The sequence below is a fragment of the Pogona vitticeps genome, chromosome 3, assembly GCF_051106095.1.
Source record: "Pogona vitticeps strain Pit_001003342236 chromosome 3, PviZW2.1, whole genome shotgun sequence".
In the NCBI taxonomy this organism is placed as follows: Eukaryota; Metazoa; Chordata; class Lepidosauria; order Squamata; family Agamidae; genus Pogona; species Pogona vitticeps.
In genome coordinates this window covers 52,889,407-52,915,570 of record NC_135785.1, presented here as the reverse complement: position 1 = coordinate 52,915,570, position 26,164 = coordinate 52,889,407, and the positions used below count along the sequence as shown (strand labels likewise).

Sequence of the window (26,164 nt, the reverse complement as noted above, 5' to 3'; positions counted from 1 at the left end):
CGGTCACATCCGGCCTCTAACCGCGGGAAAATAAGGGCCCAAAGAGGCGGGGCTGAGTGATGTCATCTGCCTCTGATTTGGAGGGCGGGTTGCCCAAGATTAAGATGGACCTGAAGCCAAAGCCGTTTCCCGGGCGAGAAATGTCTTCCCAGCAGAATTGTATTTACTGCGTTCATGTATAGCTGGAAGATTAATTTCAACCCCAGTCTTTGCTTGTACGGCAAAAGAACCTCATATAATATACAGTTGTGAAAAAATATGGGAGGTTAAAAAAGTGGGCCACCAATAATGTTATTACGTACCATCAAGCCGCTTCAGATTGATAGCGACTATATATTTATGACCACTATCCTATTAACATGGCAAATGAAAAGCGGTGGAGTTTTCTACATAGTCAATCAATCCCTCGCATGTTCGATCTCCTTTTCCTACAATCTTCAACTTTCCCATTATTGCCTTTTCCATTAAGTCTTGTCGTCTCACATGTCCAGAACACGACAGCCTCCCTTTAGTCATTCAGTTTCTCGTAAGAATTCAGCCTTTTACGGTGTTTTGCACTGAAACATCAGCAACAGTATTTCAAGGCACGGAACAAAATTATAGCCTATCTCACCGAATCTGCAAATGAACATCCACGGAACTTAGGATATAGGGAGCCTGTGTAGCAAAGCAATTCCACATAAATTTACCTGGATATTACCTGGATTTGCAGCCTTACATCTTGGATTTTGGATGTGCTACTAGCAGTAGAAGGTATTGTTTTAACATGAATTCTCCCTGTTTAGCTAACATTTGCCTGTACAGTATCTACGTAGTTCCTATAAATGTTATCATTGCACTGCGGTAATGATACAGCGGCTGATGAGCTATTGCTGTTAAAAAAAGTAACCAATCTTTAAATACGCAGTCTTTAAATAAATGCAGTTTTAAAAAATTCCCCATCACTTTTGACAAATATATCCAGAACGTGAGCCTGAATAACAGATCCCTCACATCTCGCCCAATTTTTTTTCTTACTGTAAAAAGACCTATTGTAGAGAAACGATGAAACAAAGCTTTTAAAAATTGTACGCTTCTGACTATTAAGTACAGTACGAGGCAATTCGAGCAATGACTATAGTAAAAAACCTACAAAGTCCATGACGCCCCGTGGAAAACAAAACCTCCAGCATGCACTAGGTGAGAAGCCTCCTCCCCTTCCGGTCCCTGTTCCTTTGCATTCTGGGATACATAGTTCGATAGTGCCGGCCGGGTTTCTAAAGCTATTTGCTGGGAGGTGCCAAGATGGCGGCACTGTGGGGCGGCGGCGCGGGACATTCCGGGGCTGGGGGTACTCTCCCGCTGCGAGGTGGCTCAGAGACGGTCGTGGGCAGTGGCATGGCTTCCACTCAGGTATTGGCCGGGCCCACTCAGAGTGGGAAAAGAGTTTAGGGGAGTTCGGCCGCCGGACCAGCTGGCGCTGGGTGGACACGTGGAGGCGGCATGGCCGGCATGTAGGGATGTGGCACTGGCCGGCAGGACCGGGAAGGCGGGCTGGCGGGGGCTTTGGAGCTAGGCTGTTTGCGGGTGTTGATGGATAACTGGAGCTGAATAGGCACGGGGGCTCTTGAGGGCGGTGTTTTTCTTCGGAATCGTCGTGTCTTGGCTGTTGTATGTATTCAGCGGAGCATTTGATCCGAGCTTGGCGCAGCTGCCCGTGATGGACTCCAGGGAGCTGAGGAGACTCGTCGGTGAGCGCGGAGGGCGCGGTGGTGTTTGATGTTCGCCGATCGGAGCAAATATTTAGGGCTGCGCCTCGGGAATTGGGGGTGGAGGGGGATCGGAGGTTATTTATAATGAGGCCTCCCGCTGCCGAGACAGTAGACGCGAAAGGTCTTCCACCCAGGATGATTCGGGCGTTATTAAACTTGGCAGGGGCTCTCAAACCTGTGGCCCACTGAGCCACGCTGGAACTTGGTCTGAATGGAGAAAGGGCACCGTTTTGGATCCGGCTCGGGGCCCCTCGGTTGGAGGCAAAGGAGAAGCTGCCGGTGGGGCTCACGTCGCAGCATATGCTTCTCCTCGAGACTGGGCGATGGATGCTCTTCTGGGGGAGGCTGGACCACTTAGTTATGTCCAGATGGAGGGTTTATAAAGGGTTTCCTTTCATTCCTTGTTGGGTTACTGAACATTCCCCTCTTATGTAAATTAAAACAGTTGCAGAAGTTTTGATTCGTTCTCTGGCCTGGCGGTAGAAGAGGAGGGGGGGGGGTGAGATAGATGAAAGTGCCCCTGGGGAGAAGAGGACAGACTGGAGAATGTTCTATCATGTAAAACTGGATCCCGACGCTTTTGCCTCCCCCAACTCCTCCCTCCTTGCCCCATCTCCCCTTTCATTCCTGGGTGTGTCCTTATCCTCCTGCTGGCAGATCCAGTTCAGACCTATTTGATGATGCTGTCTTTTCAGAATTTCTGATTTTCATAGAAGAGGGCACTTTGTGTCTTTGACTGTCTTCTATCACATGGCCCTTTTCCCGTTTCCTGAATCTGATTCTATCAGCATCCTTAGAATCCCTTGGTTTAAAAAAAAAAGTAGAAAGGCTTTTGATTCTAGAAAGCATTTTTTTTTAAAAAAAAAAGCCATTTAGGAGTGTTGAAAGTGTGCACTCTTGTTAGGAATTATAAATAACACTCATGTGTATGTGGGCCATTTTGCAGTCTGCTTGTAAGAGATCCTGCTAGGGTTCCTGTTGGACTTCTCTATTTCAGTTTCTTCCTAGTCTGTTTCTAGTATGAGATGACTGAACCAAGTGTATAACTGTAGACTGTGTCTCAAATGTGAAAAAAACAAAATAAGTTCTTTGGTGTCTCAGTTCATGGCGTAAAAAGGAAAACAGGAAAAATGATTTTGTGAAACTAGACGTCTGTTGCAGTTGGTGGTGAGCAGGAGTATCATTTGTTTCCTTTGCTAGAACAATAGCTGATTCTGCCTTTTAAGTTTCTATCCATAAGATTGAATCGGGATTCAAGTCTGGCTTTGAATAACTAAAATTATACTTCTCAAGATATATCTTGGTCAGCTGCTTGTTTTTCCCATGGACATCTTTAATTTGCAGTGCCAGAAGCAGATGAATATGTAAATTATTTCTAAGCACAGTTATAAGTGTCCCTTACTACCCTCCCACATTTGTTGTGTCTAGTAGAAAGGGTAGGTGTCCATGTGAGAATGGCCATGGAGGGCACACTGCTAAACTGAAACTTGTGATGATAAGATGGATGTGGCAGAAGCAACCAAGTTTGTAAATTGAATTGTGACAACAGAATTTGGGTTTCAGAACTTTGGGCTTTTGGAAAGACTTTTTGGTAATATGAAAAAAGGAGGTTGAGTTCATTCCTCTGTTATAGCTTGCAGTGAAGAAAGGAAACATTTTAGTATTTGGGGGACTTTGTAAGAAAAGATCTGATCTAGTTTCCACTTTGAGTTATGTGTCCTGTTAGTGATGTTTCTCATGCTTTCTTCATGTTGTTACTACCCTTTATCATTTTCTGAAGTACAATATAGATGCACTAAGTAATCACTAGACAGGAGAGTTTATGGTCTTCTATATAGTAGAAAGCTGCAACCCTGATCAGCATGATGGATGGTCAGGGATGATGGGGGTTGCAGTCCTGCAATATCTGAAGGTCCCCATATTTCTTGATCCCGACATACAGAGCAAGATCATAGGCAAAGGCACTTGCCCTTTACTATTCTTTTTCTTCTGTGTGGTTGAGAAGATGAATAGTGCCTGGTTCTGGCTATGTAGTGATGAGCAGAGAGAGGTCCAAGACCTATAGCAGTTTATTTCACCTTGTCTAAATCTTATTTCCAAGCTTAGTAGGAAGTTCTCTAGTATGGGACAAGCTTTCTGTGCTGTCTATTCTTTATTTAAAAAATAGAGTAATATTGCATCTTTGTATTAGAGATGTGTATGGTGAAAACATGACTAGCTAATGGGATAATGTAAGGGAGAATTGTGACTGAGAGAGAAGACCAAAGCATGCTCCCAGGTATTTATGGACTGCTGCCAAATCTTTGCAATTAGAATTTGCTGTAGAAAAGCCCAGTAATTTTAGTTGTGTGTCTAGGGAAGGAAGCAGCTAAACATGCTTTTGGGTGGAGCTTACTGTCTAGATTGTCTGTCTGCTTTGCTGACTCAGAGCTTGGATAGAATTCATTATGATTAATTTACTGTTCCAGATCTGTTAAAATTACTATGATAAATTTACAACTTATTATTTTAACACTTTTAAAAATTAGTATTAGTGGCATTTAAAGTTATGATTAACATTTCACATTATGTTAACTTTAATATATTTGTACTAAAGTCATACCCTACATACCACCCTGCTTCATTGAATAGCTAATCATAATAAAAACTATTTATGACTTGTCCTGGTGGAGTTAATAGTATTGACAGCATCAGGAACAGCACCTTAGAATCATGGTGTTGAAATGAGCCAGAAATCAAACTAATCTGGTTCTTGCTGTAAAGGAAGATGTATTAATGCTGGGGTGCTTCCAGTAGTTTTACACATAGAAATCTGAGTGAGAGAATAGCTTCCTTTATAAAGAAGACATTTAGGACAGATTGGAAATCATAATGTTAGACATTTGAATAATTGGCTTAGAATCAAAGCTGAAAGATACAGAAGCTTGATTGTTGGCAAACATTTGATGGTGATGTTTTAGCCATTTCAAAAATGCAAAGGGGTGCCTTAGCATTGAGAAGTACATTCTGAGGAAAGAAAATATGTATGTTAGTCCCACAGATCTTAGAGTTTGAAGAAATAATGATATTTGCTCCTAAATCTATCGGGGTAAACTAAAGCATGAGTGTTACATGAGAGAGTAATGAAACAGGTATATATATTTGTGAGCATATGGTTCTGTTCTGTAACTCAAATGCGACTTGGCAGCCTGTAGCAACAAAATAACTTTTACTATTCACAGCAAGGAACATTTACTAGCATGGCAGAACAACCACCACAGTATATGTTCCTTGATGTGAATATTAAAATATTTGGTTGTTGTGGGTTTTTCGGGCTCTTTGGCCACAAGCTGGACATGAAATTCTATTTCACAATAATGAAACTACTGAACTACTGGACAATACAAGCAATCATTATGTTAGACTGCACAGGGAAGCCATTGAAATCCACAAACATCAGAAGAACTTCAACAAAAAAGAGGAAAGTTCGAAACTCAACAAAACTTGGCTCCCAGCATTGAAAAAGACAGCATGCAAAAGGTCAATGAATTCTACCCAGCCACAAGGACCGGTGATCACTACATAGAAAAGACCAGCTAACAACACCTATCGATCACAGTGACAGATAATCTCTCCTCCTTATTACAACAATGCACCCACAACAAAGACACACTGATCACCATCATCACCCATCTCCTGAAAAGGACAAAAGCTGATCTCACAGCCATAAATACTCAGCTCCCTGACAAACTGCACCAGAGCACAGAGTGCTGTCCTCTGAAGATGCCGGCCACAGAGACTGGTGAAACGTTAGGAAGAACAACCTTCAGAACCCGGCCAAACAGCCCGAAAAACCCACAACAACCATTAGATCCCAGCCATGAAAGCCTTCGCGAATACATTAAAATATTTGTTGTTGTTGTGGACTGTCAAGTCACATTTGACTTACGGCAAACCTACTAGGGTTTCAAGGTATGCCATATCTTTTAAGTACAGTAGTGGTTTTACTACCACCACTCCAGCAAGTTTCCATGGCCATGGAAGGATTTGGACCTAGAACTTCCAAATCCTAGTCTGAGACTCTACTCAGTGCACCACAATTGCTCTCACTAAGATTTTCATCTGCCATAATTTGTAAAGTTGTACTTGTAGAAATCTTAATGAATTTTTTTTCATTTGTGCTTGATGTTGAGTGATAAGGAGAATTCCTTCTTGGCTGTGGCAAAAAAAAAACACTACTAAAGTGTAGCAATCTCCTATTGGAGGTGGACAACAAGACTGGTTATGTGCATGTTCTGCTAGTTTGTGGGACAGCTTGTTAAAAGTGTTTTTTCATGTTTTGACTGTGGCTGTTTTCAATTGCCCATGTCCATATTACTTTGCCCTGTAGATTCTCTTGCAGAATTTTTTCCCAAGTAGTGGAGGCTTTAGCAGCTGTTTTGGAACCTGGAATTCCCATTATATGATTGTGCTCTGTCAGAGCCTTTAGTAGAAGCAGGATTTGCCAATCAGCCAGATTCCTGTCCAAATATGTTGGTTCAGCAACCAAAGAACATCTGCCAGGCCAGGATAGGTGGCTCCTCCCAGAAGATCATGCATGTGTGTTTGCCTGCTGACTAAGCCAGTACTGAATTGAGGAATGCTGCCTGCTTGCTTGTGTAGCTTCCATAGAAGCCACAGTAGAGAAATGGATACAGCGTTTGTGAATTGCTTTCTTGCTACCTCCTCCTGGTTTTGCTGTTTACTTGAAATATTTTTTATTTATTTAATGTAATTACTTTGCATTGACTCCTCTGGAACATTTAATTGTTTCTCCTGCGTATTTCTAGCCCTTTGGAAACAAGTAGGACCTCAACTTTGCAGTCCCTTTCCAATAAATGTCCTTTCCCCCAATATTGTAGTGATCATATGAGGATGCGATAGCTGACACTGGTTGCAATGTTTGTGAGTCTGCTCTTCAAAAATGGGAGTTGTCTAGGATGACTGGTGAAACTATTGCCTGCATCCACAGCTGCATTCAGGGCTGTATTTCTCTTTGAAGTTCTGGTCTGAAAGCTGCTCATGTGACTGACTGGGGGAGATTCCTTACTGTGCGCTAATCAGTACTGTAGAAGGTCATGAGAACAGAAAGTAGAAATGAAAATGAGCACAGGATAACATCTGGAGTGTTGGGGAGTAAGGCAAGGATGATTCTTGTGGTTGTCCTATCACTCTGATAAAATAGCTATTCAAATGAAAGTCAGTTTGGCACCCTTTTTGATTTTTTGGATATAGGATTCTATCCACTCTTAATTGGAAACATCTGGAGAGTATTTTTTGCTTACTCCTAGGGGGAAAATGAACTATTTATTTTCAGGAGCTAGTTAAATACAGCAGCCTGGTAACTTCTTGTACTTCAGAAATTCTGCATTATTTCCTCTAGTGAGAAACCCACTCTTCAGATGCATGATAGCATTAAAGATCATATTGTATTATTTGTTTTTTTTACTTACAATATTTATGTAGACCACTCAGTAACAATGTTCTTTGCACTGCTCACAGATATAAAATACTGAAATACAATATCTAGAATTTGCAGGTGGGTAAAATTAACCAGAATAGCTTGAGTAAGAAAACACGTGATGGACAAAAATAGGAGATGAAAATTTACATCTTTAAGACCACTGCTTTTAATGGGTACTTGCTTTGTATTGATCCTTTTCAATAGAAGCAATGATGCACAAACCTGTCCACAAACATAGTTAGCTAGCTTACTTCTCTTTACTGCCTTAGACTGACTGATAATGTGCTTGCTGGTGTTGAGTATTACGCATGAGGCATGTCACTGTTCAGCCTAGGCTAGTGGTGGAGCATTTGGGCTTATGATAGGAGAACCTCCTATCTACGGGTTAGGTATTCTGCTTATTTAGACAAGTGGGAAAGATGAGGGCAGTTACACTGGTTTGAATTAGGGTTGGTCTTTTAGGAAGAACCTAACTTATTGGCCTAGCTTTATCCACTCATATCAAACAATTCTTTTTACCTGCTTTTCTTCCCCCCTCCCTCTTTCTCAAGTACTTACTGGCAGAGGATTTGCATTTGGCGTCTTTGGAAGCAGAATCCATCCTTGAAGCAGGGGAGTTCCTGGAAACAATGCAGGACTACTTAGACTCTTCTGTCATCTCTATCATTGAGGATTTCAGCAGTCTGAATGAGGTACGGCATACTGTGAACACTGTGAGAGGAGTGGCTGTCCATGTACTCCTTGGCATGGCAGCCAGTGTGAAACCATCAGTGAAGGAAATGAACATTTAGCTTCTGTTGACAACATTGTGAGCTGCTCTAATCTGTAGCAACTCTCTGCTTTCATCAGTTTGTATGCCTTTGCATCTTTTGTACATTGGGTTGGCAGATAAGTATTGGGAAGTTCTGTGAGGTGAAAAAGTCTATACCCTTGAATATTCAGAGGCCTATTTAAGCCCTTTCTTATTTAGTTTCGTGGTGAAGAGATATTGATGTTGGGCTGTCTTCCCTTTCTTCCCTGATTTTATCAGTAGCCATAAGAGCAAATAGCAAAGAGCTGTGGAGAGAAATGAGGGTAGTTTCCCCTTGTACATCCGCAACTTTAGATGAAGCAGAGAAATCCATGGATTAGTTCTTGTTAAATTACCATATACAGTCATGTGCCAGGGAAGCGCAATGCCAGCTATTCTAAAGGTCCTAATTCATGCACCCAACTTCAGATTCATAGTACTAGAATCAGTTAGGATAGCTGTGGGTGCTGTAGATTTTGACTCAACTAACCTGTCCCAATCTGTTGTCCTTCAGATGTGTTGGACTGTGGCAGGAGCTGTAGTCCCACCCTTCTGGATGATGTTAGAGTTGAGGTGATTTGCCATAGACAGTCCAGGGTTTGTATGCTCAGTTCTGAGGATCCTTGAGTCTACAAGTATCTAAAACAATTCTGGTATTTTGCAGTTCTGATTTAAGCTGTGTTCAATCATTTCTTTATTTAAATCTTATACAAAATGATATTTAAAATACAGTGGTGCCCCGCTAGACGCTTACCCCGGTAGATTATGAAATTGCTTCACGATGAGTATTTTACTATCGCTATTGCGATTGCAAAATGATGTTTAGATGGGGAAAATCTGCTTGACGATGATCGGTTCCCTGCTTCAGGAACCGATGATTTTTCAAAACAGCTGATCGTCAGGTTTCAAAATGGCCGCCCGCTCACTTTACAGGCAGTGGAAAATGGCCGCCCTATGGAGGATCTTCGCTTTACAATAAGGTATTTTGCCCATTGGAACGCATTGAGTGGTTTTCAGTGCATTTCAATGGGCTTTTTACTTTCGCTTGACGACAATTTCGTTCTACAGCAATTTTGCTGGAGCGGATTATCATCATCAAGCGGGGCACCACTATATTAAATAAATAATGTTATTTAAAATATTACATAAAAATAATAATTTCTTCAGCCTGTTTATTTACTTGATTTATTTTAATAAAACGTATGTTAGAAATCAGTCATTGATATATCTGCCACTTCCTTTTTAAAAAAATGTACTCTGGTGAAATTTACTCTGACATCCTTTTGTTTTCAGCATATGCTGAGTGAGTTTTCTACATCTGGTTTTATTTTTTACTCCTAACAACAGGCAAAAACTTGCACAGATGCGGAGAATGAGCTTTCCCTGTTGACTGCAATCACAGAGATTCTGGACAGCACAGATGATGAATCTCTATCTCCTTTTGACACCATTCCTGATTCTGAATTACTGACATCTCCCAGGGAGCGTGAAAACTCTTCGGTAAATTACGAATTTTGGTCTAATTTATGAGGCAAAAGATCTTCCTTCTCTCTCATGAATGGATGGTTTAAATGCTTAGTTTCCCGAAGGGCCCATCTGCTTAAGAATTGTAACCGACTCTAGTAAGTGAATGTTAAAAGAGTATAACGTTTGTTTTGCCTTTGTGATTTGGAATGTTTGTACCATGACAGGGCCTGTCCCTTCTGATGTGCCTAGAATGAATGTGGTATATATTTTTCCCCAGCCAAAGGACAGTGGACTTTGAGTGACATTAGCACCATTTTCCTTCAGCCTGAACCTGCCTCCTGTAGGTGCTGCATGCACTGCTTGGCATTTTAAATTCTTTATTTCCCTGGATCATTACCTTCTATGTTCACTGCCACTGACACGCTGGTTATGCCTGAGCAACAGCTTCCAATTTTGGTTCTTATGTTTTTATGGACAAGTTCACAGTTCTATGAGAATACTAACTCATTTTTTTCCTTTTGAGAACCGAGGATCTTTTATGAACTCAGAATTTCATGTTCCTTTCACAATTGCATTGTTGCTGTGTCCTGACATAGATACCATCTTGTCCTGGCTAACACAAAAATGTTTCTTTTTGGTGGGTATGTGCGGTCAGTTCACAAAATCCTGACAAGGATCCCTCTTGTGATTTCACTCTTCAACAGTCCTAAGCCAGCTGAGGACTCTGCAGGGTCAGGATGCCCTCTGGTGGGCATCTCCAGCTTTTTAATTGGGAGTTGTAGCACTAAGAAGTGTATTTTGTATTTCGCTGAAGACATGTAGAGGTGCTGAATTTGCCTTGAAGAGCTTGGAGTCACCATTTATGGGATGCTCCCATCAGTCTTTGTATGGTTGATACCTTAGGAAGCTCAGGCTGTACTAATAGAGTCCAGCTGTGGTGCACCCAAGTTCAAGACTGGGCAGTACCTTTGTTGGATAACTAAAAAGTTACAGTACAAATTAGATGAACTTCTAATTGTGCTGCACAGAATTTCCCGGTGACATTATTCTTAAACTCACTCCCAATTTCCAAACTGTTCTCCATTTGTCAGTTTCAGAGGTTTCTTGGAGTGCCTGTAACATCACCAGAGAAAGACTTAAACACCAAGGAGGATTTCCTGGAGCCTAAACTTTGCAGCATCATGACAGAGAAGGTGAGGTGGTGTTGTCAAAAATAGACAATGAAGTGGGTCATGCTATGTAACTTTTCTGGTTTGTATCTTTGTGCAAATATCTGCCTTGCAACTTAGTTAATTTTTTCTTGAGCAAGTATGATGATTGACACCCTTTTTACATATGTCCTGCTAAATTCAGGGGAAACAGATGGGATCTGAGTTCTGATAGAAGCAAGGAAGGGTTACATTAGTACAGCCCTATCTAGCAGATGCAACCCAATTGTTCCACTAATCATTTCCATATTAAAAATCTTCCCAGGTCAATTTCAGCCTTTTTTTCATAAGTTCATGAACCTACAGCCTTAGTAAGTTAAATAGAACTGAATATTTGTGTATTATGAAAAAAAATGCAAAACAGTAAATAAGACTTGAGGACGTGAAAAAGTATTTGCTAAAGATCAAGAGCCTAATTCTATTTTATGTTATAATTCACTAGTGATACTATAATCCACCAAAGGAAGGCTTTTTTGATTTGTTTTGATACCCTTTGATTTGTATTCCTTCATTAAGCAGGGATTGGACTTGATAGCTTTATACTGGCTTCCTTCAACTTCATGATTCTATGATTCTTGTTTCTAATAGCCCCTCTAATTTGTTTCTAGTCTTTCTTAGCTCCTCTCTTTCTTCATGTTTTGAACACTTCTTGACCACTGTCAGTTTTATAAAACCCTGCTTTCCAAAATGCTGTGCTCCATCTCCCTCCAAAAATAATGTAGGGTCACAGGCCTTACACACAGAACTGCATGTGAATTGGAGATATATCTCTTCTTGAAATACTTTCTGCCCTGTGGTTTTTTGAGGCTTCACTGCAGGTTTTTGAAGATAACTATGAATGACCCAAAGAATTCCAGCAATGACTATCCTTTATGCATCAGCCTTTCTAGTCAACGGAAATCTGTAGTTGGGGTTCAAATGTCTGAAGTGTCAGATGCTTGCCTCCCTTAATTCTGCCTGACTCTCTTTTCTTCATTACCAGGTTGAAGCCAGCACTGGTAACCTTCCTTTGGCACTGACTCCAAGATCTCAGAGGGACATACCTGCTTCAAAGAAATCCAGTGGCAAAGCCCCCAGTGGGGAATGGAGGCTCTTCAGGCACAGGGAGAGAGAGCTGTCTGTACTGCAGCGCAGTGATGGGGAGGAAGAGGAAGATGAAGAGGGGGAAGCCACAACAGGCCGCAGACTGGGGCTTGTGGCAGGTGTGAAGGATATCCCTGCAGCATTGGCAACAAAGGAGGCTGAGAAAGACCGCGATGAATGTGATGGTCCCTGTGTCATTGCCCCAGAGAGTATCTCCCTCAGTGAGTTGGTGAGGTCAATGCACCCTTACTGTCAGCCCACCTTCGCTGTATGCATGAGTCCTGATAGCCAACCCTTGGCAGAGGAGCTCCTTGCTGGCCCCGTCATCCTGGAAATAGTGCCTGAAGGTGGAGAGAGCATGGAAATTCCAGTAGTCCTGCACAATGTGGAAGCAGTTGAGCTCCCACACAAAACAAATAATAATTATGTCATTGGACGTGAAGATAAAGAGGCAGCTCTGCTGGTTCCTCTCTTGGCAAACACGTCACCCGTAGACAACACTAAGATTGCAGGCCCGGACACACAGCTTTCCTTGGATGAGCAGGCTGAGGAAGTAGACAGGGCTGCATCCCCAAGAGCAGAAGACAGTCATCCTCAAGTAAAAGAGGAAGCTCAGAGATCAGCTGATGACTGGAAGCATGGATCTGAGCCTGGATCAGTTGCATTCAAAAATATAAATCTCATTCCATCAGAGAAGGGCCAGACATGTGGCCGTAGCAAGAAGAAGAGGAAAAAAAACACTAATGGAGCAAAGCGGCACAAAGAGGCAAAAAATAACCTGCAGATTTCTGCTTGTACTGAAGAACAGGCCAGGACAAATGCAGACAGCTCATTCCCAGATGCTGACTTTCCAGAGGAGCAGATGAAGAAAGCTGGAGGCCATGGTCAGAGTGAGTTGTTTCCAGATCAAGAATGCCAGCCAGTGAAAGTCCGGGATACACAGGTGGAAGAATTGTCCACCAATGAGAGAAAGCCCCCAAATCCTGTTGCACCAAGCTTGGATAATGAAGGTGCTTTGCCATGTATAGATGAACAATCTCGTACTCATTGCGATAGGGGTGCAGACCCAGCAGCTACAGGCCAGGAGGATACACGAAGAGAGCCTGGTGAAGGGAGTCCAACCGACTTGAGAGCGAAAGAGATGGCTAACCCAGAAGCTTCCGAGGTGTTCACTAGCAGCTGTATGGACGCTGCAGGGCAGTCTCCTAGGAGCCTCCTGTGCTCCAGCAACGAGGAAGCAAAGGAAGCACCAGCAAAAGAAACAAAGCCCAAGCCTCTTAGCCTGAGTGAATATAGGCAGCGCCAACAGCAACGCCGATCTAATGATGGTAGTGCCAGGAGTGTGGCAGAGAACCAGAGTGCTAGCAAGTGGCCCACCCTCCCTGAGCTCCCCACACAACTGGCTGACCTTCCTTGCCTAAAAGTGCCTCCACCACCCACCAAGGTTGCTGTGCCTGAACTTGTGAAGGAGTCTGAGAAGTCTGCTAGCTCCTCCACAACCCCTGCCCCACCTGGCAAAGCATGTGCCAAGTCCCCTTCTGTGTCAACTCCCACTTCAATGCCTGCACCGAAACCTGTTCCTCCTTTGCAGCCTGGCAGTGTGACCACTGCTGCTACTACTGCACCTCTCCCAGCTGTGCCCTCACTGCCTAGTCAAGTAGGTGCCTTTCCCCCCATGGGCATGCATGTGCCTCCCCCTCCACTTCCCCCATATCTACCACCAGTCCCTGGGGCTTTTCTGCCACCTCCTCCTGACCCTTACATCTTGGGCTCCCAACCACCACTAGTGCCTTCCTGGTCTCCCTTTGCCTCTCTGCCAACTAACTACCAAAGCTTTCCACCTCTTGCAACAGAGGTTTGCCCCCCTGTTTTTCATACAGTTCCCCCTGTGCCCCCTCCAACGTGGCCGCCTCCACCTCGTCCTTTGCCACCTTTTCCCCCCAGCCTGCCATACAACTCTGCAGAGTGGACCCTTGCACCACCGCCTCCCTTTTGGAATGGTATCCCAATACCTCCCCCAGTGTTGCCCATCCCATATGGGGATCAAGGCACTCTTATTCAGACCCCTCCAGTAGGCACCTTATCTGCTCTTCCTGATGGGGCAGTTGCCCAGCAGAGTTTGCCTTTGACACCTGAGCCCTCTTCCTCAGGACAGCTGAGCTTGGCAACCAAAGAGAAATCAGGCCTGCCTGCTCAGGTGTCTCAAGTGCCACTTCCTGCCACAGTCAAGATTACCTCTAGAAGAGTGTCTGACCCCAGAAGGCAAGCACAGTCCTTGGCTGCTGATTCCAAAGCCGAAATGAACTCAAGCAGCTTTCAGTCGTTGGCAAAAGTGCATCTTCCCCAATCAGCTGTCAAACCTTCAGGGCATGTTGAGAAGAATGCCATCCCACAGGAATCCTATTCTGTGTCTCAATCCCAGCAACCCACAGAATTCACTGGCACACTGAAACCCCCCAAAGAGCCCTCTTCATTGCCTGCCCTACAGCCTACAGAAGCTGTAGGGCAGCCTCTTGCACCCTCTGGCCCTAAGGAAAAGAGCTTTACTTTATCTGCTGCAACTCAGAGTGGCAAGAAGGCTCCACCACCTTCTCATCTCCAAAAAGAGGAAGACTCATCTTTATCTGCTGCCTCTACACAAGAAAAGCTAGCAATGCCAACTGAGGCTTGCATCAAGGAAGCTGCTCAGACAGCTCCCAATTGCCCAGGATTATCAGTGTCCCAGAAGTTGCCTGTGTCTGGCCAGATTCTGAAGAAACCAACAAGTACATGGAAAAAACAGCCTCTTATCAGCATTGCACAGCACAACCGCCATAAAGACACCGTTCAAGCGTTTATCAATGAAGTTGGTGAGTGACTGTGTCACTTTGGGTGTTGTTGTTTCAACTTCTATGCCACCCCATAGTATTAGAACACTCTCTTGAGTAGTTTGCAATACAGTTATGCAAATAACACTTTGCCCCCCCAGAATTCTGATTTCTCTAATTGCTAAAGAATAACTTCAGAAAAATGAAAATTGTTAAAGAATAGCCTTAAAAATGGCAGTCTTATGTCTGAGGAAGTGGACGTCCCTGAAAGCTCACATTAAAACATAGCAGTTAGTCTTTAAGGTGCCTCTATACACTTTTAATTTTGTTTTTGCCTGATAAATTTCAGAAAAAATGAATTTGTTGTCCTAAATTACACTGCCAGTGTGAGGAAAGTTTGGGGCAGAAGTAACCAAGTGTGCATTTATATTTATATTATGTTATACAGATGAGCTTGGAGCGCTGTTCAGTTCCAATGTGCAAAACTAGAGTAATAATTTTTTAAATTATAGGTGTAAGTATTTTGTTCCACATTCTCATTGGTGGATCTCAAATATTCTAGTTATTTTTTTTAAAATCCCCTGAACTCTGTGCAGCTTTGCTGTAATGCAGGGGTGACAATCTTCAGAAGTCTGGGGGCACCATGTACCTATATCTGGTCCTCAGAAGGCCCTTCCCACAACTTCAGTTCCAAAATGTTTCTTATAAAAGGGGCTTTTTTTAAATTACAAAAGCCCCCCATGTATTCTCTAGTAGCCCCAAAATAATAATACAGTGGTACCCCACATAGCGAGGTTAATCCGTTCTGGATTAACCTTCGCTATGGGGAAACATCGCTATACAGAACGAAAAAACCCATTGGAACGCATTAAACTTTGTTTAATGCGTTCCAATGGGGCCCAAGTTCACCGTTATGCAATGTTTCCCCATCAGGCCGCCATTTTTGCGCCCTCGGTAAGCGAGGGCAGGGCGCAAAAACACTGCGTGCGGCCATTTTGGAACCGCCGAACAGCTGATTAAAAAAAATCGCTATGTGAAAATCGGTAAGCGAAACGCTTACCAATCGTTGCAAAGCGAATTTTGGCCATTTAGACCATGGGTATGTGATCGCATTAGCGATCACTAAATCCACATCGCTATGCGGATTCATCATTAAACGGTGCGCTCGTTATGCGAGGCACTACTGTAATTAAAAAATAAGCTGGAGGGACAAAAGTTCATATCAAAATTGCCACCCATACTCTTAGAAGTGAAAATTTTAGCCCAAAAAATAGATTTTAAGGAGGATGCTCTAGAGGTCTCATTTTGTCCTACGGAGGGCCATATATTGCTTACACCTGCTATAAATCTTGAGGACAATCTGGCTCTACCTGTATTGTGCCTGAGATCTGCTTCTATCTTTTCTAATTTCTTCCCCACTCAACTGCTTGTCTAAGCATAGCATTTTAGCAACAGATTAATGTGTTTTGATGTGTATGTGTTTCAAGTGCTCAGCCAGCATCACCAAAGCAGTAGCTCTTTTCGCTTTTAACTTCAGCAAAATTCCAATAGAACTTTGCTGTGTAAAAATGCTCAGGAAACAGTTATAGTGAGCATTTTCTTTGAGCACATCCTGAGTCTGTGAAGCTTCTTATTGGATGTTGTGAAGTACTGACAAGTGTGTGTAATTGATGGTTATTGTCCTTTTCCTTTTCTTTCAGGAATTGAAGCCTCTGACCTGTCCAGTCTGCTAGAGCAATTTGAAAAGATTGAAGGTGAGAAGCTAAACTGGAACAAGTGATTGAGCACTGTGACTCATGTTACCTTGAAGATTCTTCTTTGCCTGGAGGTTTCCTAAAGGTCAAGCGAGTAATTCCCAGTGATGAAGCACTTTTGATTGCTTTATGACTCATTTGGTGATAGTAGCCGAGGCTTACATTCTGCTCTCCTTTTTCCTACAAATCAATGCAACTAGAAGTTGAGTTTCATTTCCTGGCCTGTGTGAAATTATTTTTTATAGTACAGATCCCAGGTCAGCTTCTATAGTCAGATCAGATTTTCTAGATAATGTTCATGGCCATAATTTTCCTTAATCTGTGGCTTAATTTTGCTGTATTAAGAACTGAAAATAGCAGATGCTTTGAAAAGCACCTTAACGTATACTCCCTTTTTAAATACTTCATATGTTTCAATTGCCATTGTAGTATTTCTGTATACTATTTGGTAAACTAGCCAGATATTTTTACTTTGTTTAATTATTGATTTTGGAGGTAAGAAGAGGGTTTAAAGAAGTAGGAAGTATAGTCAAACAGTGCAAGGAAGGAAGAGAAGCAGATGCTGTGTGGCCAGAAACCATGGCAAGAGACAGGAAGTTGTATAGGATGTAAAAACTATACCTGCTTCTCCACCTTCATCTCCTCATTTCTTGTTCCATTGTAATCTTTTTAAAGAACTGTCTGCAAACAGATGCTCTGAAGCACACCTTTTGTTTCAAAATAAGGGAAACAGGTTTTTTTTAACAAATTGAATCCAGCGATACAAATCAGGTTAATTACACAAGCTAGATAAGGCTGCAAGGCATGTTTGGGTACCGAGCCCTATGAAGTACTTTATCCATGTCTATTAATGTGTTTGGCTCTCTTCTTTTTGTTTCTTCAGCCAAAAAGGAAACACCCAGCATGGCAAAGTCCCAAGAAAATGTGCCTACAGGGAATGAAAAGTAAGTAGGGGGCTGTGTCGTTGACAAAGTTTAGGGTTTTGCTCTTTTTTTCTTGGTTGGCAAATTGCACTTATATTTCTAGAGACATGGAGAACTTGGTACAAGAGATTTGCTAACCAGAGTGAGGACAGCTTAAGTTGCTGAGGAATATTAGAGGCTGATGATTTTGGTCTTCAGTAGAGATCTGCTCATTATATGTAACATCCTACAAAAAAGCCCTTTTCTCTCTTTCAGCCCCAAGGCACAGCAGGAAAAGAAAATGGTAGACTGGCTTCAAGCACCAGAGCTCACTAATGTTGCAGGTGAAGAGTATGAAATTGTGAACAACTTGTTTGTTGTGACTCCCTTAACTGAAATAGCAAATAAATTCTATCTAGAAATTAGTAGGTAATGTGTGTAGGTGCAGATTGAAATAAGAGGAACTTAACTGTGCATTGCTATTCTTCTTGTCTTAATTAATTTGTCTGTTCTCTGTAGCAATGGTATATTAGTTAACCTCAACGCCCTTGCTGAAGTGTATAGGAACTTAATGTAGACTCATGGTTTTTGTGGGTTTTTCGGGCTCTTTGGCCGTGTTCTGAAGGTTGTTCTTCCTAACGTTTCGCCAGTCTCTGTGGCCGGCATCTTCAGAGGACAGCACTCTGTGCTTCAGAGTGCTGTCCTCTGAAGATGCTGGCCACAGAGACTGGCGAAACGTTAGGAAGAACAACCTTCAGAACACAGCCAAAGAGCCCGAAAAACCCACAACAACCATTAGATCCCAGCTGTGAAAGCCCTCGCGAATACATTAATGTAGATTCATGGTAAAGGAGAGTATATTGTTATGTAGATAGGGAGTAGAAAGAAGTTTCCTTGCCCAAGAGCATCTGAGACCATTGCTCAGATTTATGAGTGATTTGATTTATTTCAACATCTTACGTCTTTTAAAAAATTCAAAGCAGTTTAAACAAAATAAACAAAACGCACAAAATTGTAAAGCAGAATAAAAGATGCACAAGATGGAGCAGCCTTGGGGAAGAAATTGCATTGACTTGTAGATTTGATGAAATAAGGTTTTGCAGCAACCTTTTCTGCTGGGATGTGTTAGAGTCAGGGTCCCCAACCTGGTGCTGGTCCGTGGGCATCCCAACCAGGCCGCAGAGATGGATCTCCATCCCACGCGTGAGCGTGGGGGTGCCTCCCATGGAGCTAGCCCCCCCAAACCAGTCCGCAGTTCCAAAAAGGTGGGGGACCGCTGTGTTAGTGCTTTGACATTCCTAGCTGTCACTTCTGGAATCTACCAGAGGGGACTTGGTAGGTGGTCTTATATTGGGATGGATTGGGGAAACAAGAGTATATCAGTTTTCACTAATAGAAAATGATTTCTGTGTTCTTCTCATGAATATCTGTTCTGGTGGTTGCTCCAGTTCCTGAAGGTTCTTTATGTTTGTCTTGCAGGCTTGACCCCTCCAGCTACTCCACCCCATCAGCTATGGAAACCATTGGCAGCTGTCTCACTGTTGCAGAAGGCTGGGTCTCCAAAGAGTGTCAGACTTTTGAAATCCCTGAGCAAGCCTCACAGAAAAGCTCTGACTCCTGTTCATGTGGGTTCTGGCGAGCATGATTATTGTCAGGTCATTGCTGCCCAGCGAAAGGAAGGTGCCCGATGGAATGTCAAGCACAACTTGGATATCACAATCAAGCCTATCAAGACCATGACAAAACAAGTGCTAGAACAGCCAGCTACAAACCAGCATCTTACTACTACCAGAGTGGACCCTGCAGACACTCTCAATATTGCCTGCCAGAATCCCAAAGAGACCCCCAGCCATGCTGATGCTGGTGAGGGACAGGTCAAACCACCTGATCTTGTTGCAGCTGACATGAGCCTTGTCATGTCGGAGGAACCGTTGTTAGAGAGTAGCTGCAAAAGCCCATGCAAAGAGCCATTAGACCACCGGACTAGTACCCCAAGGTCCATGGCTAGGGGCAGCAGTGAATCTTGTTCCGTACTGCTGTCTCCAGCGGCATCCCCCTGCAGGGATGCAGAAGAACCATCACTACAACAGCCTCAGGAAGTTCAGCAGAAGCGTCTAGCTTCCAAAAAGTCCCTGCGGTGCTATCGAAGTAGACAAAAATCAGTTAGTCCCGAAAAAGACGGTTGGAGAGGCCGAAGTAACCGGACCAGCCGGTCTTTCAGCTCCAGCTCAGATGGCGACAGTGACTCCTCCTCATCTTTCTCTTCCTCCTCACGCTCTCGTTCTCCCCCATCAAAGCGCTGGAGAAGGTGGGTGATAGATTCCCTCTTGCACTCCCCCCAGAGCATCCTATTTCCTGTGGTTGTTTTGCTGAGCCACTAAATTGACATGAAATTCCAAAATCTTTGGGCCTCAAGCTGATACTGTTATTCCCAGCATTCATGGCTGAGGGGCTGGCAGAGCAGGGGAGCTAGAAGATTTTTTATAAATAAATAAATAAAATAAATTTTATATGAAAAGAACCTGTGATGGATTTCATGTTTTGCACTAGTGGTTCTCAACTAGTGCTGTACATCTGTTGCAGTGTTTTTATAATAATGAAACTGAATTTGCTCTCCTTCAGTCTGCACATTCTCCTGTTTTCTGCTCCTCGCCCTATTTGCCACAGCTTATCCATTTGTATCCATTTATTGATGCAACATAGGATACAAAAGATTAAGAACCACCATCCTCACCCTTTTCAGACTTGCTCATGGCTTGAAAGTTTCCAGTGCCTTTCAAAGATGAGCAAATTCTCACTGAGTAATTAAGCTAATATAGTTGTCCTCCAGAGCAGCTTCTGGGTTTGTCTTTTTAACTTGTTTCTTGAGTCTTTGGAAATAATTTATGAACAGCCCTATTGTTTTGGGTCTATAAGTTCTTTCTGTCCTGTTTCTTATACCAGAAGCTGCAAGCTGGATCTGATCGTATCTCTCAGTATGTAACATGCAGAGACAGTGAAGGCTCTTTCTCTCCCTTTACTGGTAACCTATAAAGCCTGCCTGACTTTCCAAATGTCCTTTAAGCCTTTGCTTTTCTTTCTATCACTGTTTTGTATAATACCAACTTGTATTGTTTGTGGTAGGTACCAATGCCCAAACTGCAGTAAGTCTTTCACTGATGATTCCAGGCATGAATGAGAACATATTACAGAGAGAACATACATATATCCAGGATTATAACCAGTTGTGGGTACAAGATACCTGGGACCAGTATGCCCCTTGGCGTACAAGGTGGTATACAACATTAGGATCTAGCAACAAGTATTTTGAAGGATGCTCAGGGCGTCTTATCCATATGCAGAAATTTGATGTGGTTTGTTTATATGGAAGCCTAAGATCGTGCAGTCTTTGCCAGGCACATAGGCTGAGGATTCCTGTTTACAGAATTTGCTTGGTGGAGGAGCCACCTGATGCCTTGTTTTAAGGAATCTCAACGATGCATTGATCCAGTTGGGCAGGAGCTATAGATGATGGTGGAAGAGGTATGATCAACTGTACAGGAATGGGAGAGCTGGGCCTTCTCTTTCACCCAGTATTGACTTTTCTGAGTGGTATTTTGTAGGGATGCAAAAGTTGTAGGGGGAAGCTTTGTATCTTCAAATGTACATATGTGAATACACTGGTGCAGGTGTTGCTCCCATTAAGTAAATGTGTGTGTGTCTATTGTTTACCCTAGATGTCGCTCACGAAGTTCCAGCTCATCTTCCAGTGGACGTTCATGGAGCCGAACAAGGGGCAGGTCCAGGTCGTCTTCTTGCTCCTCCTGCTTCTCAAGATCATCCTCCCGCTCCTCCTCTGTGCACAGAAGGAGAGGACGCAGGAAAAGGTGAGACAGCCGTGTAGCACTTTTTTTCTTATTCTGTTCTCTTCAGCACTGGAATGGATAACCTTCTGTTTTTATTTTCTTCCCAGTAAAATACCTGTTGATGGAACATTTATCCTTGCCATTCCAAATCCATATTAATGATTATGTTTGATTCTGCTTCTGGTGCTGTGGCTTAAATCTGCATTTGGGGGGGGCAGCATGACATAGCAGAAGAACAATTTAATGGTGATGCACACCTGATTTTCCTTCAGAGATCTTCAAAGGGAGAATTTGATAACTGTTTCTGACAACTCCCGATTATTGAAGACAAATTAGTTCTTTTAGCTGTAGTTAGATGATACTTTCTGGAGAATATTTTCAAATACTGGACAAAACTGAATAAATTATTTAGGCATTTGGGCAGTTTTGCTCATTGTCACGGTGCCATAAAATCCTGATGGACGTAAAATACCATGTGCTCTTGTGATCTTTTGTTATGGGTGGCTTTTAGAGTACCTACACCCATCCCACATATATGATCATTGCTTGTAAACTTCTGCAGCCTCATGTATTTCCTATGAGGAGCTCAAGAGTGTTTTGTTTGTAGTTTCACATAGGTATTTGCACTTAAATTGATTGTAACGTCTTAGAATATCTTGGTACTCTCCATCCAAGGCAGTGAGTTCATCCTAGCAGTGCCTTGTTTCCTATATCCATTAACTTGTCTTGTACAACCAACCCCCTCCCTTGTGAACCCTTGCAGACTGGTGACTCATTGTTCTCTGGGGGCCAAATGGGCTAACAACTGGATTTCCTAAGTGAAAGCTACATACAGACCATCTGTATCCAACATTGCCTTTGAATTATGGTAGCAAAAAAGCACGATTTATTTAAAAAGTGTGTTTTTGCAACTTTGTTGCAACCACTGTGCCACTCAGATTCAGCTTGGCACAATGGCAGAGTTCCACTCCCAGTATGGTGGTGGTGGTAAATCTAAACTTGCTCCTGGAAAGTTTTCTACCCCAAACTAAATGAATTTGTTCTTTCCATTTGTTGTTTTCTCACAATTTTCTGCAAGGTAATCAAAGTAATAATGCATTTTAAAATGCAAATGTAATCCTAACTCTTTGACTTCTTTTTACAAAATAATACAGATGTGATTCCAGCAGTTCCCGTGAGCGTTACCTGAGGCAGAAAATCAGATACAAAGAGCGTGCAATAGTGAGTATTACTGGGGCATTATGGGAATAACAGCAAGCCCACAGGGGCTGCCTCTATTCTGACCACTTAAAGCTATCTTATAGGACTTTCCTATTCAGGAACAGATAGACTTGCAATCCTTGCACTAATGTTTGAGCTACTATCAGTGGAACTAACACTATTGAATTATTGAATCCAAGGGGTTCTTTAAAAGAAGTAGTCACTCCGTTCAGGTGAAAATAAAGGTTGACCTGGGTGGTAGGTGTAGTCTCTAGGTGTAGTATTTTCATTTCTGTAGTGTAAAGTTCTAACAGTCCTGGCTTGTCTGTGTGTTCATATACTCTTAAGTTAACGGAATATACACTGGTTCGTGTGTAGTTTTTGTTTGTAATTTATTTATATATTTTTTTTATTTTTTGGCTGTGAAGAAGACTTGACAAAAGTCCTTCAGGCAGACATCCAGAAGAAAGTTCAGGCTAGAGCAGCTTATGCTGCTGCATTTGAAAGAATGGGAGGTGAATTTGCATGACCAAAAGGAAATGGTATTGGGTAGTCTTCCAGTGTTTAAATTGGAGGACATGCAGAGCAAATGTTTGATATATGTGGCATCATACTGTAAACTGGAGGAGTGTCAGAAAGAATTCTTCAGTTTCTAGTCACCTTCACTGTGCTCTATAGCCATATACAGTGGGGTCTCTACTTAAGAACGTCCCTACTTAAGAACAATCCAACTTAAGAACAGCTCCATTTGCTAAATTTTGCTTATACTTGAGAACAGAAATCCAAGATAAGAACAGGAAAAAAAACCTTTCCTGCTCTTTTTTAAACCTTAGGTCATCTTAGGTTAAAAAAAATTTCTCCCCCTAGTGGTAGAGTACGTATTAACCAGCTTTGCATTAGTTTCTATGGGAACTAATGCTTCAATGTACGAACGCACCTCTACATAACAAAAAAACAGCCAGAACAGATTAATTGGTTTTCAGTCCATTCCTATGGGAAATTTTGCTTCAACTTAAGAACGTTTCAACTTAAGAACACCATTCCAAAACAGATTAAGTTCTTAAGTAGAGATTCCACTGTAGTTTCTATGGACGGAAAAGAGCAGATACGGATTAAATGGTTTTCAATGCATTCCTATGGGAAATGCAGATTCAACATAAGAACTTTTCAACTTGAGAACCACCTTCCAATACGGATTAAGTTCTTAAGTAGAGACCCCACTGTACTAGGAAACATTAGCAGATATAATTCTTCAGTAAAGTTTCCTTAGTGATGCAGCGGATAATGTTTTTTTTCCCTTTTAAAGAATGTGCTGCATAGGTGGGCAACAAGAATATGGCTTTCTGATAGATCTGTACCTGGGTTAAATTTCCTTGTAATTGTGTGAATAGGAAGAACGTCGTGTTGTTTTCATTGGCAAAATCCCCAGCAGGATGACACGTTCAGAGTTGCGACACCGTTTTTCCATTTTTGGGGACATTGAGGACTGCACACTGCATTTCCGGGAGCATGGGTAAGAAGTGGACCCACCCTTTCTGTGATTGGTGTGGAAAAGTTAATAGAGATATGTTTCTTTTGCTGTCTTCTAATAATCGGATTTGCGGTATCAAGCAAAGCTGAATAGTAAAGAAGGTGAAAGAAAGTGTACCTTTAGATGAGTCCACAGTTAAACTGTGGAATTGGTTGTTACAAGGTATAGTCATGAGCCTTCCTTAGAAGGCTTTTAAAGGAGATTGATGGAGGATGCTCCATGGAGATAGATACTAGTTGGGAAAGCTATAAATCCACGTATCACCAGTATTTGTCGATATAGTGTGGGCAGTAAAGGCAAAGCCTCCCACTAGAAATGTCTTTAAAACAAGTCATTCTGGAGGACACTGCATAGGGTTAATACAGAGAGAGATGAGTGGAAAGTGCAGTTGGAGCATGTAGGTGTATACTTTATCCTTTTCAACCCTCCCTTATCCTTTGTTCCCTGCTGGACGTGTCCTGTCTGTAGAGTCTTAACATCTTCCGTATCCTACCTGATAGGGATAACTATGGCTTTGTGACATACCGCTATGCTGAAGAGGCCTTTGCTGCCATAGAGGGTGGACACACGTTGTGCCGCCCAGATGAGCAGCCTTTTGACCTGTGCTTTGGAGGACGCAGACAGTTCTGTAAAAGGAACTATACTGACTTAGGTGAGTCTGTGGAGATTACTTGAGTATGAGCATATGTAAATTAACTTTGCATTTTCTTTTGGGTGTTGAACAGCCAAGAGTATTTAAACCATTGGTATATTTTTGTGCAGGAAATTAACACCCTACTTAATTATATTCCTGCTGATTTTTTACATTCCTATCATCACGGTTCTCCATTATGGATGGACGTGACCCCATGCAGTTCAAACATGTAGTTGTAGGTTGGTCCTGAGCATCTCAAGCAATGTTATTTGTTTTTTGTCCCAGTTGTTTGTCTGTGCTGGTGGATCATTGTATCCGGGTGTTCTCCTGGGCATGATTAGATGTTTCTATTCCATTGTAAATTATTTGCTTGCTAATTCTAATTGACTGAGGGGTGACTGTTCTTATGTTTTTCAGACTCTAACCGAGATGACTTCAAGCCTGTCTCTGTGAAAAACAAGTTTGATGCCCTTGACTTTGACACCTTACTGAAGCAGGCTCAGCGGAATCTGCAAAGGTAACGCTGGCTCCTACGGGCTCATTTTGCCCGGTAGGCATTTGCCTACACCAGCCTTACCTCAGATGCGCTGCAAGGGCAGGTGTCCCCCACCTCCCCAGGCCTAGCTGCTATGTCCAGCATGGTTTTTGTAATGAAATATGACAAAAATCCAATAAACAATTTGTACCCTGTTTTTCTAAGGACTATTTAAGACGGAGAGAAAAAAATGTTAGTAGGAAAGAAGAGCGGAAGAAGACCAGGCACCTTCAGTTTGCTTAATCACTATGCAGATAATAAACTTTAACCATACAACTTACCAAATCTGCTACAGTTTGTCTAACTATGTCTGTTCATTGCAGAGGTAGAAGACATCAGGAAAGAAACCTAGCAGTATATTTTCCTCAGCTACCTTGAGGCACCCTGCTTGTCAGACAGAGGCCTTTAGGGGGCATGTTAGGTGTCCAGGAATTAACATTCAATACATTTTGAAGTATTTTGGTAATTTACAGTGGTGTTTATCTTTTCTTTTGATCTAGAGTTGAGGAACCTCTGGTTTGCAGGCCTACTGTGTCTAATAAGCAGCCAGAATCTAGCCTTCTAAGGTTATTGTTCATTGACTTGCTGGTGTGAGGGTGGCTTTGGAAAGATCCCTGCAACAGTTCATTGATCGGAGATATACTGGAGATCCCATCCTCCTCTTGAAAGATTGTGAAGATGGGGTGGGGTGGGGGAAAGTGCCGTGTCATCCAGTTCCCGCACCAGTCACCCCAGCAGTCTCTGTTGGGAGGATGAGGAATATCACGGCTCTCATCTAGTGAAGCTGTTCCCTTGGATTAAGTGCCTGGAAAAGCAGCTGTACCTGATGCTGCAAAGAAACCAATCACATTAAGGCCAAAGGCCACGCCCCTGATGTCAGGAACATAGCCATACCTCCTGATTTCCTAAGTACTGCGGATGGCTTGCAACGAAATGTTAAGGAATTTAACTTCACATGCTATTTCATTCCCTTACCCATGCTCCTGGTGCCTTTAGTTGGTGCATGTGTGAGTGAGTGGCTGATTGAGAGAGATTGAAATACCAGCTGGAGCATTGACTTTGCTGTCTAATTGGTCCCAGCGTGCATTTCCCAGGGCTATTAAAAGAGTGGACGCTCAACTTGGTTCTGAAAGGCTAGAGACTCCATGCAGTGAATACTCTGAGCTATCATCAGA

General features: G+C 42.6%; 1 protein-coding gene across 1 annotated transcript; it reads left to right on the top strand.

Annotated features, from left to right (window-relative positions):
• Nucleotides 1-25,274, top strand: PPRC1 (PPARG related coactivator 1). Its single transcript, XM_020790824.3, has 14 exons — nucleotides 1-1,392; nucleotides 7,785-7,925; nucleotides 9,371-9,523; nucleotides 10,582-10,683; nucleotides 11,681-14,630; nucleotides 16,289-16,342; nucleotides 17,226-17,286; nucleotides 17,521-17,588; nucleotides 18,724-19,552; nucleotides 20,961-21,110; nucleotides 22,244-22,310; nucleotides 23,681-23,802; nucleotides 24,321-24,472; nucleotides 24,872-25,274. Exons 1-14 carry the CDS (start codon nucleotides 1,285-1,287, stop codon nucleotides 24,973-24,975), a joined length of 5,061 nt encoding a protein of 1,686 aa, XP_020646483.3. The 5' UTR covers nucleotides 1-1,284; the 3' UTR covers nucleotides 24,976-25,274.
• The last annotated feature ends 890 nt before the right edge of the window (nucleotides 25,275-26,164 follow it).